Source organism: Glycine max, chromosome 1 (genome assembly GCF_000004515.6).
Source record: "Glycine max cultivar Williams 82 chromosome 1, Glycine_max_v4.0, whole genome shotgun sequence".
Taxonomy (NCBI): Eukaryota; Viridiplantae; Streptophyta; class Magnoliopsida; order Fabales; family Fabaceae; genus Glycine; species Glycine max.
The window spans coordinates 46,335,998-46,352,146 of NC_016088.4; the positions used below are offsets into that span (position 1 = coordinate 46,335,998).

General features: G+C 37.1%; 1 protein-coding gene across 1 annotated transcript; it reads right to left on the reverse strand.

The window, feature by feature from the left end:
- Positions 1–388: 388 nt before the first annotated feature.
- LOC100818684 (pentatricopeptide repeat-containing protein At3g42630) lies at positions 389–3,109 on the reverse strand. Its single transcript, XM_006573340.4, has 2 exons — positions 2,744–3,109; positions 389–1,958 (listed from the first exon to the last, which is right to left on the reverse strand). The coding sequence occupies exons 1-2, from the start codon at positions 2,831–2,833 to the stop codon at positions 801–803; spliced, it is 1,248 nt and encodes a 415-aa protein (XP_006573403.1). The 5' UTR covers positions 2,834–3,109; the 3' UTR covers positions 389–800.
- Between the last annotated feature and the right edge of the window lie 13,040 nt (positions 3,110–16,149).

The window sequence follows — 16,149 nt, forward strand, 5'->3', positions numbered from 1 at the left end:
TACGATCACTCTTGAGTCCACGCAATATTCTAAATGGCAGAGTTTGTTTAATCCCTTTTTTGGCATATAAGCAACACACATTTCTATGATGCGAATGACCCTCCCTCATTAGATGCTAGTTACCAATTTTTGCATGATCAAATGATGTGCCCATATCAATTAGTTCTCTAACCTTTTGAAGTCCTTCAGTACAGACAACATGGAAGAAATAATCAAAATTAATGAAATTAATGCTCAATAGTTCATTATTCATCACATAAAGGTACATGAACAATTTAGACATGTTAAAAGAACATTCTGAATTGTTCATGTACCTTTATATATCAATTAATAATAAGATGTGAAATACAAAATCTACTAAGAAAGAAACTATGCATGCCTGGACAAATTCATGGGCGAACTAAGCAAGCTTGTATTGATAAGAGTTGCTTACATTGAAAATGTACATATGGTTAAGCAATGAATATTTCATACCAAGTTTCGGTTTCTCTGAGCAAGAAAGGATGCATCTGATGTTCCATTCAAGTATTCAACATCAAATATGCATCATAATATTCTTTTTAACACAATGTTTAGGAAGTTTCTACCTTGGCACTTAACCCTCAAGTGCATCCACCATAACTCCATAAGTAGAAGTCTGTTTCAAGTTAACTACAGAGTGAATGTCTGTATGGAACCAAGGTCTACATGTAAGATTCAAATCCTCAATTGCAGCACCGTTTTGCTAGCAATTCAGTAAAAGAGTATTCCAATTAACTACCTGGTAAGAATTTGAATGGACCTAAATACCCCACAATTAGTTAGTAGTTCCAAAATATCTGGTTCTTTCGATAATGTTTCTTGAGATACTTTTGTATCAAAGAACGGTAAGTCCATTTCCTTTGCGTCTTGTACTCAAAAAATGCTTCGGAACTCATTTGAAAGCCCCCTTTACCTAAGGCCTCATACACAAAAGGATCTGTTAATAATCGCGGAGAATCATCCAAATTCATTTTGTTTAGAGCAAAGTCCAGGTTTCTTCCAAGCCTTCTATCCAAGTATGCATCAACTACACACCCAAAAGTCACTAGATCAGGAATGATCTTCGTATGTTCCATATGTTCAATGCTAAGGTGGAGGTCCCAGAACAAAGCCATCCTTGAGAAGGCCAGAGCACGGATATTAAAGGTCGTAATATCAGGACGGAACCCGGATTCAACCATTCCAATAAATTCTCGTTGCAAGCTTTTCATCTTGAAATTGGCAGCATAAGAAAGTAACATAAGGTTCCATAAAAGGTTTCCCACATTTTTTCTACGTAGACCCACATCTCTTAGGAACTCACCCAATTCATAGAATTTTCTCTCCTTTATATACGCAGAGGCCACGGCCCGAATCACTTCCTTCTCTATTAGAAATCTAGATTTCTTAAGGCGGCCATACGTGTTCTCCATCTCTTCCAAAGTACCAAAAAGACTATAATACAAAAGGAAAGCATTGGCAGTTCTAGAATAGATATGGACACCACTTGAAGCCATTTCATTAGCCATATCCTCCATCAATTCAAGCTGTCCTTCTCTTCCAAAACAAGATATAGCCAACCAGTAGACATCTGGTAAAATACTGAAATTCCTCATATCCACATAACGTAGAATATCGATCACCACATCGAATTTCCTATGCTTTGCATAAGCATCAAATAATCTTGAAATGAACTGAACAGAAGGAACAAAAGAGCTATTTACGAGCTGCTCCCATAAAGTCTGTGCTTGAGGAAAGAAGCCATTCTCCGTGTAATATAGCATCGAAACACACAATGAGGTCTGTTTTGGCATATAACCTTCAACTTTTATATCATGAAGACTCCCATCAGATTGATGAATCATTCTTTTCCTACTAGAGTTTTGAGCCAATGAAGAGCAATCTACACTGTTGTCCTTACCACCAATTACTCCTTTTTCATTCTGCCACCAGATTAACTGTTCAAAGCACATCACAAAGATAAAAAAGAATCACAGGTTGTCATCGTACAATTAAAATTCGTTGATTTTTGTAATAATTATCTTAAAAGTCATATCTAAGATGATTTATAATTAGTTGATGGTGTAAAAATCTTTATATTGAACATATAACAAAACTAAACTCATACAACATTACAAAAATTCAAATAGTAGTTGGCATAAATGGTTTTCTACAATTTGGTCCCAAGTGATAGCATTCTCCTGGACATGTACATCAGAGAAAAAGGAAAATTATGATCAAATGTAAGACAATTAAATGGGCTTGTGCTAAATATGAGTAACTAATAGCATTTTTGGGTCAAATTACTTTTGAAAATAAAGCATTGACTGTGTTTAACTAAAATAATAAAACTCATTAGGATATACCTAATGTTCTAGAATTTTGGTAATTTACCTGCCATCCTAGATTAAAATCTCGTTTCCGCTGTTATACACATAATAATAATAATAATAATAATAATAATAATAATAATATCATTGATCCGAGTGGCAGTGGACTTGATTCCCTTAAGAAAGTTCTTGATTCTTGTTGATGAAAAAAAAAAAAAACATAATTGTGAGAGGAGAACCCAAAGGTGGTATGTCAGGTTTCTCGATCGAAATTAGTCATAAGTCATAAGCAAAGCGGGTGATATTTCGTATCAATAATATGATAACCAAAAATATACAAAATAATAATAATAAAAAAATATAAAAAAATAATAGTAATTCAAAGAAGTGATGAATGATGAAAAATTGAAAACCTTGTTTTGTTGCTGAGGGGAACCGCTGTGAGAGTCCTTTAGCAGAATAGGCATACGGCAAGAGGGGAGTGATAGAGAATTGATTTCCATTGACACCGAGGATGTTCGAGGAAGAAAAAACCGAAGATTTTCTTTTTTCTTTTTTTCGGGGAAACCTTGGTTCTGTTATTGTCCGCGCCGTCCAATAACTGGAAAGACGAAACTGACCCTTATCTGTTCTTTCCTTTCACGGTCAGTTCATGCAGTTCGGATACCAATTCAGATTGGGGAAAGTCATCGTTATCATTGGATTTTTTGGAGATAAATGAAAGGCTAAATTAAGCCTTTCCTCTCAGTAGCTAACATTGTTTTCAGTTTTTATGGTGGAGTGAAGAGAGGGAGAGATAAAGGACTTAACTTTATGTTCATCCTTAATTTGTTTTTTAAGTTAAATTTAATTGTGTTGATTTTACAAAATTAACATCTTATCTTTTATAAGCTATTATTTTTCATCTTTATTTATAAATTAAATTTGTTTTAAACTGAAATTAATAATAGTTAAAAATATCTTATATTACGATATAAATTGTTTATCATAGAATCTAAAATATAATTTATATATTAAAATATATTTATTATTACAAATCTTAATAGTAACATAATTTATATATTCAAAAATGTTATTCTTTATAAATTTTAGTCATATAAAATAAAAATTTATTATATGCATTACACAAGTTAAAATACTAGTATATATTAATATAAATGTTATCAAAACATTCTTTAACATTTTTCTTCTAACACACTTTTTATTATTAGTTAAAATTTATTAGAAACTAGAAAAACATGAGTAAGACTCATTAGTTATTATTCCTGTAACTAAGTCTCACCTAGGATCTATGAGACTTAGCCCAAAAGCATTCAAGTATAAGAGTCAAAGTTGTCCTCCTTTCTACCTAGGTCTAATATGGATTATTTTCTAACATCATTTTTAGGCAAGTCGTTTAGCATTTGAGTTAATGGGCCTTAGGTCGATTGACCCAATAATAATCGGGAGCGTATACAACCACTCAATCTCAAGAGCGTAAATGTGAAGAGGCTTGAAGTAGTGAGGACGGTCAACATTCAACCAAAGAGGTACTTAGTCCTTCAACCTCGAGTGCGTAAGCACAAAAAGACTTGAAGTAGTAAGATCGGTTAGCATTTGATCGAAGAGGTACATAGCACCTCCGCGTTAAGTGTGTAATCATGAAGGGGCTTGAAGTAGTAGGCGGGAATAGAATATAAAATTGACTAAGTTAAGATAACAACTATTTGCTCGTACTTAAGTCAATCCTACATGAATAGAATACAAAATTGGCTGAGTTAAAACCACATGTATTAACTTGTATTGTGACTGATTATTCGTCAAAAGGAATGTAAAATTGATTAAGTTAGAATCATAGGGTTCAATCTTTCTATATCCAATCGTCCATCACGAGAATATGAAACTTACTAGACAAATAAATTCTCAAACGAACATTCAGTTGATTTCCGAGCTTAGACAAATATGATAAATTGATTGAGTTAATAAATGTTTGGTTGATTTTCGAGCTTTGAAAAATATAAGTTAAGTCCGATCAAATCGAAATATACTTCCATGCATTCCTATTAGAAGAAATAGGACTTGCTTAAAATTTTTCAAGTTGTAAGTTCATTGTTAATTTGGTAACTGATCATTGTTCAAAAGTAATGTTTGTATCATCGACGAATTTAATTGTGTCGAGGCCAACCATGTGTACTCTTGATATCACGAACAGTTTTAGTCATGTCAATGTTGACCATCTATGATCTCGGTACCATGGAAGGTTTTAGTCGTGTCGATTTAGGATGGACCCGACCCAAGCTCATGGCTCTACTAAAGACTCTTACACCTTTTCACATTGATTTAGGATGGATCCAACCCAGGCTCATGGCCCTGTCGAAGACTTGTACACCTTTTTGTGTCAATTTAGGATGGACCCGACCCAGACTCATGGTCCTGCCAAAGAATCTTACATATGTTCGTGTGGATTGAGGATGGACCCGACCCAGGCTCATGGCCCTGTCAAAGACTCTTACACCTTTTCGTGTCAATTTAGGATGGACTTGACCTAGGCTCATGGCCCTACCGAAAACTCTTACACCTTTTTTCGTCAATTTAGGATGAACATGTCCCAAGCTCTAAGCCCTACCAAAGACTTTTACACCATATGATATATCTATTGGCTTACTTTCTCTCAGCTATACTCTCTTCACGCATATCTCCATGCCTATTACCTGCTACAAAATTGACGCAAGCCGGAAAGCTTATAATAATAATAATAATAATAACGAAAAAAATTAAAGTTAGGCAAGAAATACTCGCCAAAACTATGTCATCCCACTAGTATTTGAAAAGACTCGTGACAAACACATAGTTTGCAACAAGATACCATTTTTGAAATTTTTCCTTGTACTTGCTTGAAGCAACATTGTATCATTTTGTGTTGACCTGGTCTACTTCATTACAAAATTGTAACCTCATCTCCCATTAACCATTCAGTCGATAAGGGATATCTTGTACTTTTATTGAACCTAGTCCTTTCTCTTCAATTGCGAATCTCATTTACTACAAGGCATTGATGTGTGATGCATTTTAACAAAGGGATATAATAAAATAGTATCCTCCTAAAAATATCATTGTATCACAAAACCTGAACACCATAGCCTTCATATACCAATCACAATTAATAATATTATTATAAAACTAGGAAGCCAATAAATTCGTACGTAAGTGGGTAAATCCCAAAACACCATATGAATGATGATACTATTGATCCAGTACCATGAGTTAATGCATCTGACGACCCAAATTGTATGGTATTATGTTAAAAGCAGAAACACACAAGCATAAGAGGCAGACACAGAACAACAAGCAACAAGGAAGCAACAGGGGAATGCAAAGAAAGGAGAAGGACAAAGGCTAAAGAGGGAAACTCACAAACCTCAGTACCACAGGGACTTTGTGAGCAAGTAGTGGAGCAGAGGGTGAGCTGGCAACAGTACTCCTGATGGTGATGGTGCCCTGGAATTACCCTGTTGGCTGAGAGTACAAATCCGTTAGGATTACCCTTGCTTTTTGCAGCTTTGCAATTTTCATTCCTCCAAGGCAATATGCCAACAGACCATTAGGGAATTGTTAGATGAATACTAGCTGGAATGTTCCATAAATACTAACAATGTACTCAAAATGGTTAAGCAATAATACAGTATCCTTTCCTCACCTCTTTCTTAGGAGGCACCTAGGCCTCGAATGCTAGGTAGTTCTCTGGTCCTTAACAAATCTGGTGCTTTCATTTCTTGCTTCCATGGCGGACTCCCCTCGAGCTAAGTCTCCATTGGAACACATTAAGGAAGCAATCTCCCAGCTTGCCTCGAGCCAAATTTTCGTTACTGAAAAGTTGGAGGATCTCCTCCTTCGAGTCGCTAATCTCGAAAACCCGAGCCACTCCACAGCTTCGCCTTCATCTTCCTCACCTAACCCTGTACCCAAAACAACCATTATCAATACCCCCAAAATGAAACTTGATGTTCCTAAATTTGATGGCACTGACCCTTCGGGGTGGGTGTTCAAAATCACTCAGTTTTTTGCGTATCACTCCACTCTTGAACTCGAATGCTTAACCATTACTTCCTTCACCATGGAAGGAACCGCCCTGGCTTAGTTCCAATGGATGACCCGCAACCACCAGTTTCCCACTTGGGCGGGATTTTTGCAGGCCATTGACACCCGCTTCACTCACTCACCTTACGAGGACCCAATTGGAATCCTCTTCAAGCTAACACAATGAGGTTCAATTAATAAATACATGCATCAGTTTGAAGCTCTGGCGAATAGGATTGTCGGCCTTCCCCCGTCGCTCCTCTTAAGCTGCTTCATCTCGGGCTTGGTCCCCGACATCCGCCACGAAGTCCAGGCACTCCAACCCCTAACCCTCATTCAAGCTTTCGGTTTGGCACGCCTTCAGGAGGACAAACTTGCGGAACAACGTCGCCCATTCCACGGTCGCAACACCCATGGCTCCGCCCTCTCAACCCCATCACCCTCTTCCCCCCTGCCTCTCTCACCACCCACTTCGCTACCCCCGTCCCTTCCACCATTATTACCCTCACCCCCCCAAACCCCCACCTCCCTTACCTTTGAAGTGCCTGACCCCCGCCAAGATGGCATACCGGCAGGAGCGCAGCCTTTGCTTCAACTGCAATGAGAGGTTTACCCGCGGGCACCGCTGCGCCTCTCATTTCTTTCTCCTCATCGCAGATGAAGAGTAGCAAGAAGAAGCCTTAGACCCTAATTTATTAAGCCTTGACCCCAGCCCCGATGAACCCAACACGCAAGACCCGCCCCAGGCCCAAATTAGTTTTTGCACGTTGTCGGGTCAGTCCGCTCCAGAAACGCTCCGCCTGTTGGGCCGCATCTCCAACCAGTCTGTCATGATCCTCATCGACGGCAGGAGCACGCACAACTTTGTGCAGGCCCGACTGGTCAGCCACCTGAACCTCACCACCACTCCCACGCGGCCCTCCGTGTCCTCGTCGGCAATGGCAACGAAATTGAGTGCCACAACATCTGCCCATCCACCACCATTCACATCCAAGGCCACACCTTCACCACTGACCTGCATGTTTTACCAATTAGCGGAGCCGATGTGGTCCTCGGTGTGCATTGGCTGAAGTCCCTTGGTCCAGTATTGACAGACTATAACTCCTTGACCATGAAATTTGTCCATGGCGGCACGATCATTCAACTCAAGGGTGATACTACCCAGGACCTGGAAGCCATCTCCACACCGCAACTCCGACGACTGATCCAGACCAATGGTGCCAGTGAATTCTTTCACATACGGGTCTCTCCTTCCCCCACTACCCCCACAACCACCCACCCTAATATCTCCGCCCTGCTCACCCAATTCGCACCCTTGTTCCAACAACCAAACACCCTTCCCCCTCCTCGGCCTACTAATCACTCCATCCTCCTTCAACCCCACACATCTCCAATCACCGTCCGACCATACCGCTACCCTTACTTCCAAAAACACGAAATTGAGACCCAAGTATCCCAAATGCTTAAGTCTGGCATCATCCGCCCAAGCACGAGCCCCTTCTCATCACCTGTGCTCCTGGTTAAGAAGAAGGACAGCTCCTGGAGGTTTGGTGTAGACTACAGGGCCCTGAACGCCGTCATGATCAAGGATCGATTCCCGATCCCAACAATTGATGAGCTCCTCGACGAGCTTGGTGGCACTACCTGGTTTTCAAAGCTCGACCTCATGCAAGGCTATCACCAGATTTTAATGGCAGAACCCGACATCGCCAAAACAGCCTTTTGGACGCACCACGGCCACTACGAATTCCTCGTTATGTCGTTTGGGCTCTGCAACGCCCCGTCAACCTTCCAAGCAACAATGAACAGGACTTTTGGCCCCTATCTACGTAAATTCATTATCATCTTCTTTGATGATATACTAATTTACAACAAAACATTCACAGAGCATCTGGAGCACCTCCGCAAGGCCTTCGAAGTCCTGAGCTTACACCAATTTTTTCTGAAGCTTTCGAAGTGCTCCTTTGCAACTTCTCAGGAGGAATATCTCGGGCATATCGTGTCGTGCCAAGGAGTGGCACCGGTGCCGACAAAGATCGAAGTTGTCCAGAATTGGCCAACTCCTCAATCCCCTCGAACCCTGAGAGGCTTTCTGGGCTTGTCAGGATTTCACAGAAGGTTCATCCGAGGCTACTCTTCAATCACAACTCCCCTCACGACTCTCCTCGCTAAGGACTCCTTCCACTAGAACGCTGATGCTAGCGCAGCCTTCCTCAGTCTGAAGGAAGCTCTGTGTGGTGCCCCAGTCCTAAGCCTACCGGACTTTTCTCTTCCCTTCTGCGTGGAAACAGATGCCTCCAGCGTAGGAATGGGTGCGGTTCTATCTCAAAATAACCACCCAATCGTCTTCTTCAGCAAACCCTTCTGTTCTAAGCTCTTTTGTGCCTCCACGTACGTAAGGGAGCTCGCCGCCATTACCACTGCCGTAAAAAAATGGAGACAATACTTACTAGGCAATCCCTTCACTATTCTCACGGACCACCGCAGCCTCAAAGAATTAATTGGTTAGGTCATCCAAACACCTGAACAGCAATGCTACCCGACACGATTACTAGGCAATGACTACACAATTCACTATCGTGCCAGGAGATCCAATGCAGCAGCCGATGCCCTCTCACAGCGACGAAAAGCCACCCCTCTCCAATTTTTTCTGCTAACTGTTCCAAACTTCCTTTCTTTTGCAGGAACTTAAACAAGAGCTTCTCAGCAATTCCTCCTTCGTGGACTTTCGCCGCCACATTCAAGACGATCCTTCTACCCCGACTGCTCCATACGTCATGACTTCATCCTTCAAAAGGGTTGTATATGGCTTCCCAAAGGTCTTCAGGCCATCTCCACCATCCTCGCAGAATTCCACAACACTCCCACTGGCGGCCACATGAGAATTACAAAGACCTTGGCTCGCATCAGTGCAAATTTCGTCTGGCCATCTATGAAGCAGGATGTCCAGTTGTTCATCTCCACGTGCATCGTGTGCCAACAGACCAAGAATGACCACCGTAGGAGCCCGAGATTACTATGTCCGCTACCAATTCCGACGAGACCTTGGGAGGACCTCTCCCTCAACTTTATAGTTGGCTTGCCGCCCTTGGCGGTCCTGGTCGTGGTGGACCGTTTCTCCAAAGGGGTGCATATGGGGATACTTCCGGTGCACTACACTGCTACTACAGTGGCTAAGATATTCATGGAGACCACCGGAAAGATTCACGGCATGCCCCGCAGCCTCGTCTCCGATCGCGATCCCCTGTTCATGAGTCGATTTTGGCAAGAACTTTTCAAGCTTAGTGGCACTAAGCTCAAAATGAGCACAACCTATCATCCTCAGACAGACGGCCAGACAGAGGTGATGAATCATGTGATAGAGCAATATCTCAGGGCATTTGTCCACCGGAAATCGACAACCTGGGGGCACTTCTTATTATGGGCCGAATGGTCGTACAACACGTCCATACACTCTGCTACCGATATGTCGCCGTATGAAATCACTTTTGGCAAAAAGCCCCCTAACATTCCCCATTACCTCGCCGGAGACTCCAACGTGGCGGCAGTTGATGAATGGCTAACTGAGCGTGATGCCTTACTATCTAGTTTGACAAAGAAGTTAATCAAGGCCCAACAACGAATGAAGGAGAACGCGAATAAGCAAAGACGCGATGTCCAATTTGAAGTAGGAGCTCATGTAGAAGCAAATGACTTTGATGTTTTGATGATGATCATGATGATTTGATGCAAATGATGCAAATGCGCTTTTCAAGTTTAAATTCAAGACAATGATTCAAGAATACAAGACACAACATCAAGATGATCACTAGTATTTAGGAAGGGAATTCCTAATTGATATAGCAAAAGGTTTGGCCAAGTAATTTAAGTTAAAAAGTGTTTTTCAAGAGATTTACTCTCTGGTAATCGATTACCAGAGGATGTAATCGATTACCAGTGGCCAAAAATGGTTTACAACAGCTACTAAATATTTGAATTCAAATTTTAGATTGTGTAATCGATTACATAATATTGGTAATCGATTACCAACAGTTAATAAATGTTTTAATTCAATTTTAAAACCTATAATCGATTACCAGAGAAGATTTTCAGAAAATAACTTCCAAGAGTCACATCTATTCAAATGATTTATGAATGGCCATCAAAGGTTTATTTATATGTGACTTGGAAACACGAATTTAAAGAGAGTTTTTCATTGCCCAAAAAGTTTTATCCTCTCAAAAGATTAAAAGAGTTTTTTCTGAACTGAAATGTCTCATCCTCTCAAAAAGATTCCTTGGTCAAACACTTGCATATTCAATAAGGAATTTTGATTGATCTTCATTGTACAATCTATCTCTTTCAAGAGAGATTTCTTCTTCTCTTCTTCTTACATCTGAAAAGGGATTAAGAGACCGAGGGTCTCTTGTTGTAAAGGATTCCTGAACACAAGGGAAGGGTTGTCCCTATGTGATTCAGACTTTGTAAAAGGAGTTTTACAAAGAGAGTGGAAAATCTCAAGTGGGTTGTTTGAGGACTGGACGTAGGCACGGGAAGTGGCTGAACCAGTATAAATCAAGTTTGCATTTCTCTCTTCCCTTAAACTTTTTTATTTATTGCTATTTATCTTTGGCTTGAAAGAAGTTTATTTTGAATTGTCTTTTGAGTAATTCATGATTAAGGGTGCATTGTTAATTCAAAAAGAAAGAGTGAAATTTTAATTGGGGAATAGTCTTTGTATCTTAATTCAACCCCCACTTCTTAAGATAACTGAGACCATTTGTCTAACAGCTCAGGTCTTGTTCAAACTACGACCTCGACGTCAGTCAACGGCCACTGGAAGTCAATATTCCAAATTGGCTAAAAGGTTTTACGGTCCCTTTCAAATTGTGCAAAGGATAGGACCCGTGGCTTATAAGCTAGACTTGTCGGAGTCTTCACGCATTCACCCTATATTTCATTGCTCTCTACTCAAGCCATATCGACAATCCACTACTCAGCCGGAGGCACCTCTAAGTCTGCCACCCTTATTGGAAGAGCACCAACCCCTCATTACCCCTTTGTTCATCCTGGACACCAAGTGGACTCAATCAGGGGAGGATAAGGACCTACTTGTCCTCGTGCAATGGGATGGCTTACTGTCGGAAGATACATCATGGGAACCTTGGGCACAATTAAAGTCAGACTATAACCTTGAGGACAAGGTTATTTTGGAAGCGCAAGGGGATGTTAAGAGCAGAAACACACAAGCAGAAGAGGCAGACACAGAACAACAAGCAGCAAGGAAGCAACATGGGAAAGCAAAGAAAGGAGAAGGACAAAGGCTAAAGAGGGAAATTCACAAACCTTAGTACCTCAGGGACTTTGTGAGCAAGTAGTGGAGCAGAGGGTGAGCTGGCAGCAGTACTCCTGATGGTGGTGGCGCCCTGGAATTACCCTGTCGACTGAGAGTACAAATCCGTTAGGATTACCCTTGCTTTTTGCAGCTTTGCAATTTTCATTCCTCCAAGGAAATATGCCACTAGACCATTAGGGAATTGTTAGATGAATACTAGCTGGAATGTTCTATAAATACTAACAATGTACTCAAAATGGTTAAGCAATAATACAGTATCCTTTCCTCACCTCTTTCTTAGGAGGCACCTAGGCCTCGAATGCTAGGTAGTTCTCTGGTCCTTAACATATTATCTTTTAAAAGTCTAGACCATGGGATTAAAGTTCTATATACCATCAATTCATGCATGATTAGGCAAAACATAAAATTAAGAAAAGAATACCCAGATATAAGCATTAAGAGAGTCACATATGCATACTTGCATGGCATTTGAAATATAGATTCGATTTGTGCTAAATTTAGGTATTAACATTTGAAATATAGAGTCACATATGCATAATTGACTAAATTATACTTATTAATAAAATTAGTTAATTTAGGTATTAACATTAAACTTGTTTTTAACTATAATATTTTTCTAAATTTTTCCTTAACATTAATGGGGGACTATTCATCTTCTCCAATCTTAATAGGAGAGAGAAAGTGATAATTCAAAATTGTATTTAATTATAAATTAAAATAAATAAGAGTATTTTAGTAAAAAATAATTAATATACAAAAGAGATTAAATGAAATCTTATAATAAAATAAATAAATAAGAGTTTATTGTTAACAATAACTAGAGCAATTCTTTCACAGTCAATGGAAGGAAAAAAAAATTGAATTTGTGCTTTGAAAAGAGAGAGAAAGTACAAAACAGTAAAATATATTAAAAAATATGTATCAACACGTGTAAGCAAATTGGAGGCTCTATAAGTTTTATAAAATTATGAGGAAATACTCTTTGTGGTCTCTAAAAGTGTAAGGCATGATAGATTAATCCTTAAAAGATAGAAAATCAAATTTTATCTTTAAATGTTACAAAATGTGTCAATTTGATTCTACAAACAATTTAATGAAAAATTAGTCCATAAACTTTGCAACTTAATGTTAAATTAGTCTTCAAAAAATATAATTTATTATTAAATACATAATAATCTCACAAATTTGAGTGACCAATCTATCACTTTTTGTATATTTATAAACTAAATTTTAATTTTTCATTTTTCAAAAATCAATTCGTCAACGCCTTACATTTTCGGCTACCAAAATGAATATTTAACTTAAAACTATTGATAACTCGATGTAATTGGAAAACAAAGACAAAAAAAAAAAAGTTATATGAAATGTAAGATAAAATGATTTTGAGAAAATCAAATATTTTTTTACAACATAATCTTTTAACTTTAGATTTTATATATGACAAAATCTTAAAACATTTTTTTTCATTTTTTTAAGGAACTTACTTTTTTTCATAAAAAAAATCATATAAATTGATCCATATTATTTCTTGATATTACATTATTAGATTAAATATCACTACTCAACAACGTTTTTATATTTTATTCCCTAAAAAAAAAGAAGTTACACTTTTGACATATATAAAGAACTTCTATATTTTAGTCCTTATATCTATTTTTTTTTTCGTTTTACTTTCCATATGAGAAAAATAACATTATTATAATTTTAAAAAACAGTAAAAACTAATTTATAAATACTTTTTCATCTAAAGAATAAAATATTGATATGCATTGTTAGTTAAAAAAATTACATTGTCAATTAATAAAAAAATAATTTTATCATAATTTTTAATATAGTTATTATAAAAATTAATAAATTTATCATAAAATAATAATAATTTATAATTAAATTATAATATAAATTTTTCATTGTTAATACATACCATATTTATCCATTTTGAATTTGGATTTGTATTTTCACCGTTAAGAAATAAGGTAGTAGTCATGTGATATACTAATCTGATACATCATTAACATATCAAATTTCTAGTTAAATTATGTTTTTAGTCTTTCGTTATTTTACAAAATTTCATTTTTATTTCCTCAATATTATTTTTACTCGTCTTAATCCCTCAACTATTTTTTGACCAATCTTGCTCCCTCAATAATGTTTTTGTCGATCTTAATCCCTCAACATTTACTCGTCATTGTTTTTTAGTCCTTTATAGCATGTATCATCATTAGGCGGAGATATGACAACCATGTGACTTGTCATGTGGACCACTAGCATGATGTAGCAGTTAAATCATACATGGTAAAATATTTTTGGTTCAAGACATTTTTTTATGATTCTAAAGTACCACAAATTTTTTGACGGTGTAAAACTACTAAAAAATGGTTCATTGAGTGATTTTTTTTAAAAGAATGAAAAAAAAAGTAAGAAATGCAACTTATGAACTTTTCCAAACCCTTAGTCTTCCGACCCTTTAGAATCCCAATCCCAAACCTCAATTCTTAACCCAATGTTAAATCTCAATTCTTAATCCCAATGTTAAACCTTGCTCTTGTTCTTGGGCAACACCATGCATAGAGTGTGGACGTAGGGCTAGATGGCATCGAGAATGAAGGGACAACAATAAATTTGTTTATCATGAGTTGTTGATATTGTGCTTTGGATGTTGATTTTGTGGATTGTTGATTTGTGTATCTCATGCTATGTGGTTTCTTGATTTTTCTTTTTTGCATCTCCTTTTGTTTTTTTTTTTCCTTCAACTTTTCAAACTTTTTCCCTAGTAGTTTTATACTGTAAAACAATTTGTAGCGCCTTAGAACCATAAGAAAATGTCTTGAATTAGAAATATTTTATCATATGAGTATTACATTATACTAGTAGTCTAATGACAAACAAAAGTTGAGGAACTAAGATCAATCAACAAAATTGTTAAAGGACAACAATTGGTCAAAAAATTGTTAAGAGATTAAGATTGGTAAAAAGAATATTGTTGAGGAACCAAAAGTAAATTTCATAAAAAGATGAGAGACTAAAAACATAATTTAGCGAGAAACTGGTTACCATGTTGATAATTGTCTTGAAACTTATTTTAATGACCATTTTGTAAGCAATTATCTTAATATTTCAATACGTTTAAGCTTGTTTGGCTTTGTTTATAATTAAGTTTTGAATAAATTAGAATAGCTTTGAAATAGTTTAAATGTTTGATTTTTCATCTCGTTTTAGTTTATTTTGGTGTAAAAATAAATGAAGAAAGAATATAGCTGGTGTGGGACCCAATTCAAGGGTGAAATGGCCAAAATTGAAGCCTGGTGCGCGCTAAGCAAATTGTTCCTACTGCCAAAGATTTAGGCTAAGCATGAATTGTTGGATAAGTTGCCTCAATAACTTAAGAGATGGTGAATTAAATTTTAAAATTTTCCGAGTAACAAATTTTAACCCCCTTTTAAATTACATATGATAGGCTCAGAATGTAGAAGAAAAAATAATCAATTTAAAAATATTCTTTTAAATGCGCAAGATAGAGTAAACTGCAATAAAATAATTGAGATAAAGGAAGAGAGAATTGCAAATTTGTTTTTATCCTGGTTCGGCCACTTTCTGTGCCTACGTCCAGCCCTCAAGTAACTCACTTGAGATTTTCCACTATCTTTGTAAACTCTTTACAACTTTTGAACACACCTTGGGATTCCTTTCCCTTGTGTTCAGGATTTTCATAAGTCAAGAGACGAACAATCTCTTGATCACAACAATATTTTTAGAATGTACAGAAGAATTTCTCTCTTTTAGAGATGATAATACAAATTGAAGATCTTAGAAAAATACTTAATTGATTTGTAAGTGTTTGACCAATAGTTGTTTAGAGAGCATTTGACCATTAAGTTCTCTTTTTAAAATCTTTGTGTTTTTCGAAGTCAGACACACATATATATATGTTCATTGTGCCTTTTCAAAATGGTTTGAAGAGATATGTCTTTTTAAAAAGTTTTTCTGAAATTTTCTCACTGGTAATCGATTACAAGATTCTGATAATCGATTACAAGATTCTGATAATCGATCAGACATTTATATTTCTAAAGAGTCATGACTTTTCAAAGGTTTTTTTGAAATCTCTTCACTGGTAATCAATTACAGGATTCTGGTAATCGATTACAAAGATCAAAATTCAAACAGTTTTGTACCGTTAGTAAAAAATATCTTCACAAACTCTCTGATAATCAATTACACAGTCTGATAATCGATTGCCAGTTCAAAAATATCTTTTTGAACTCTATTAGTCTTTGATAAAAGAGTATTTGATACTAAAGATGTTGAGGCCAAACTAAAGCAATTAAATTAAGATTCTTTAAATAAATTTACTAAGTTTTTATCTTAGATTTACTTTATCTTGTTCTTTGACTTGTGGTGGTGCATTGAAAGCTATTGGCAGCTTTAAGT

What these genes read in the sequence shown, in the direction of transcription:
- LOC100818684 (XM_006573340.4), bottom strand. Translation starts at nt 2,833, where the DNA reads ATGGAAATCAATTCTCTATCACTCCCCTCTTGCCGTATGCCTATTCTG. An exon ending in CCCCTCAGCAACAAAACAAG is followed by an intron (nt 1,959 to 2,743) that starts GTTTTCAATTTT and finishes TGCTTTGAACAG; the next exon opens with TTAATCTGGTGGCAGAATGA.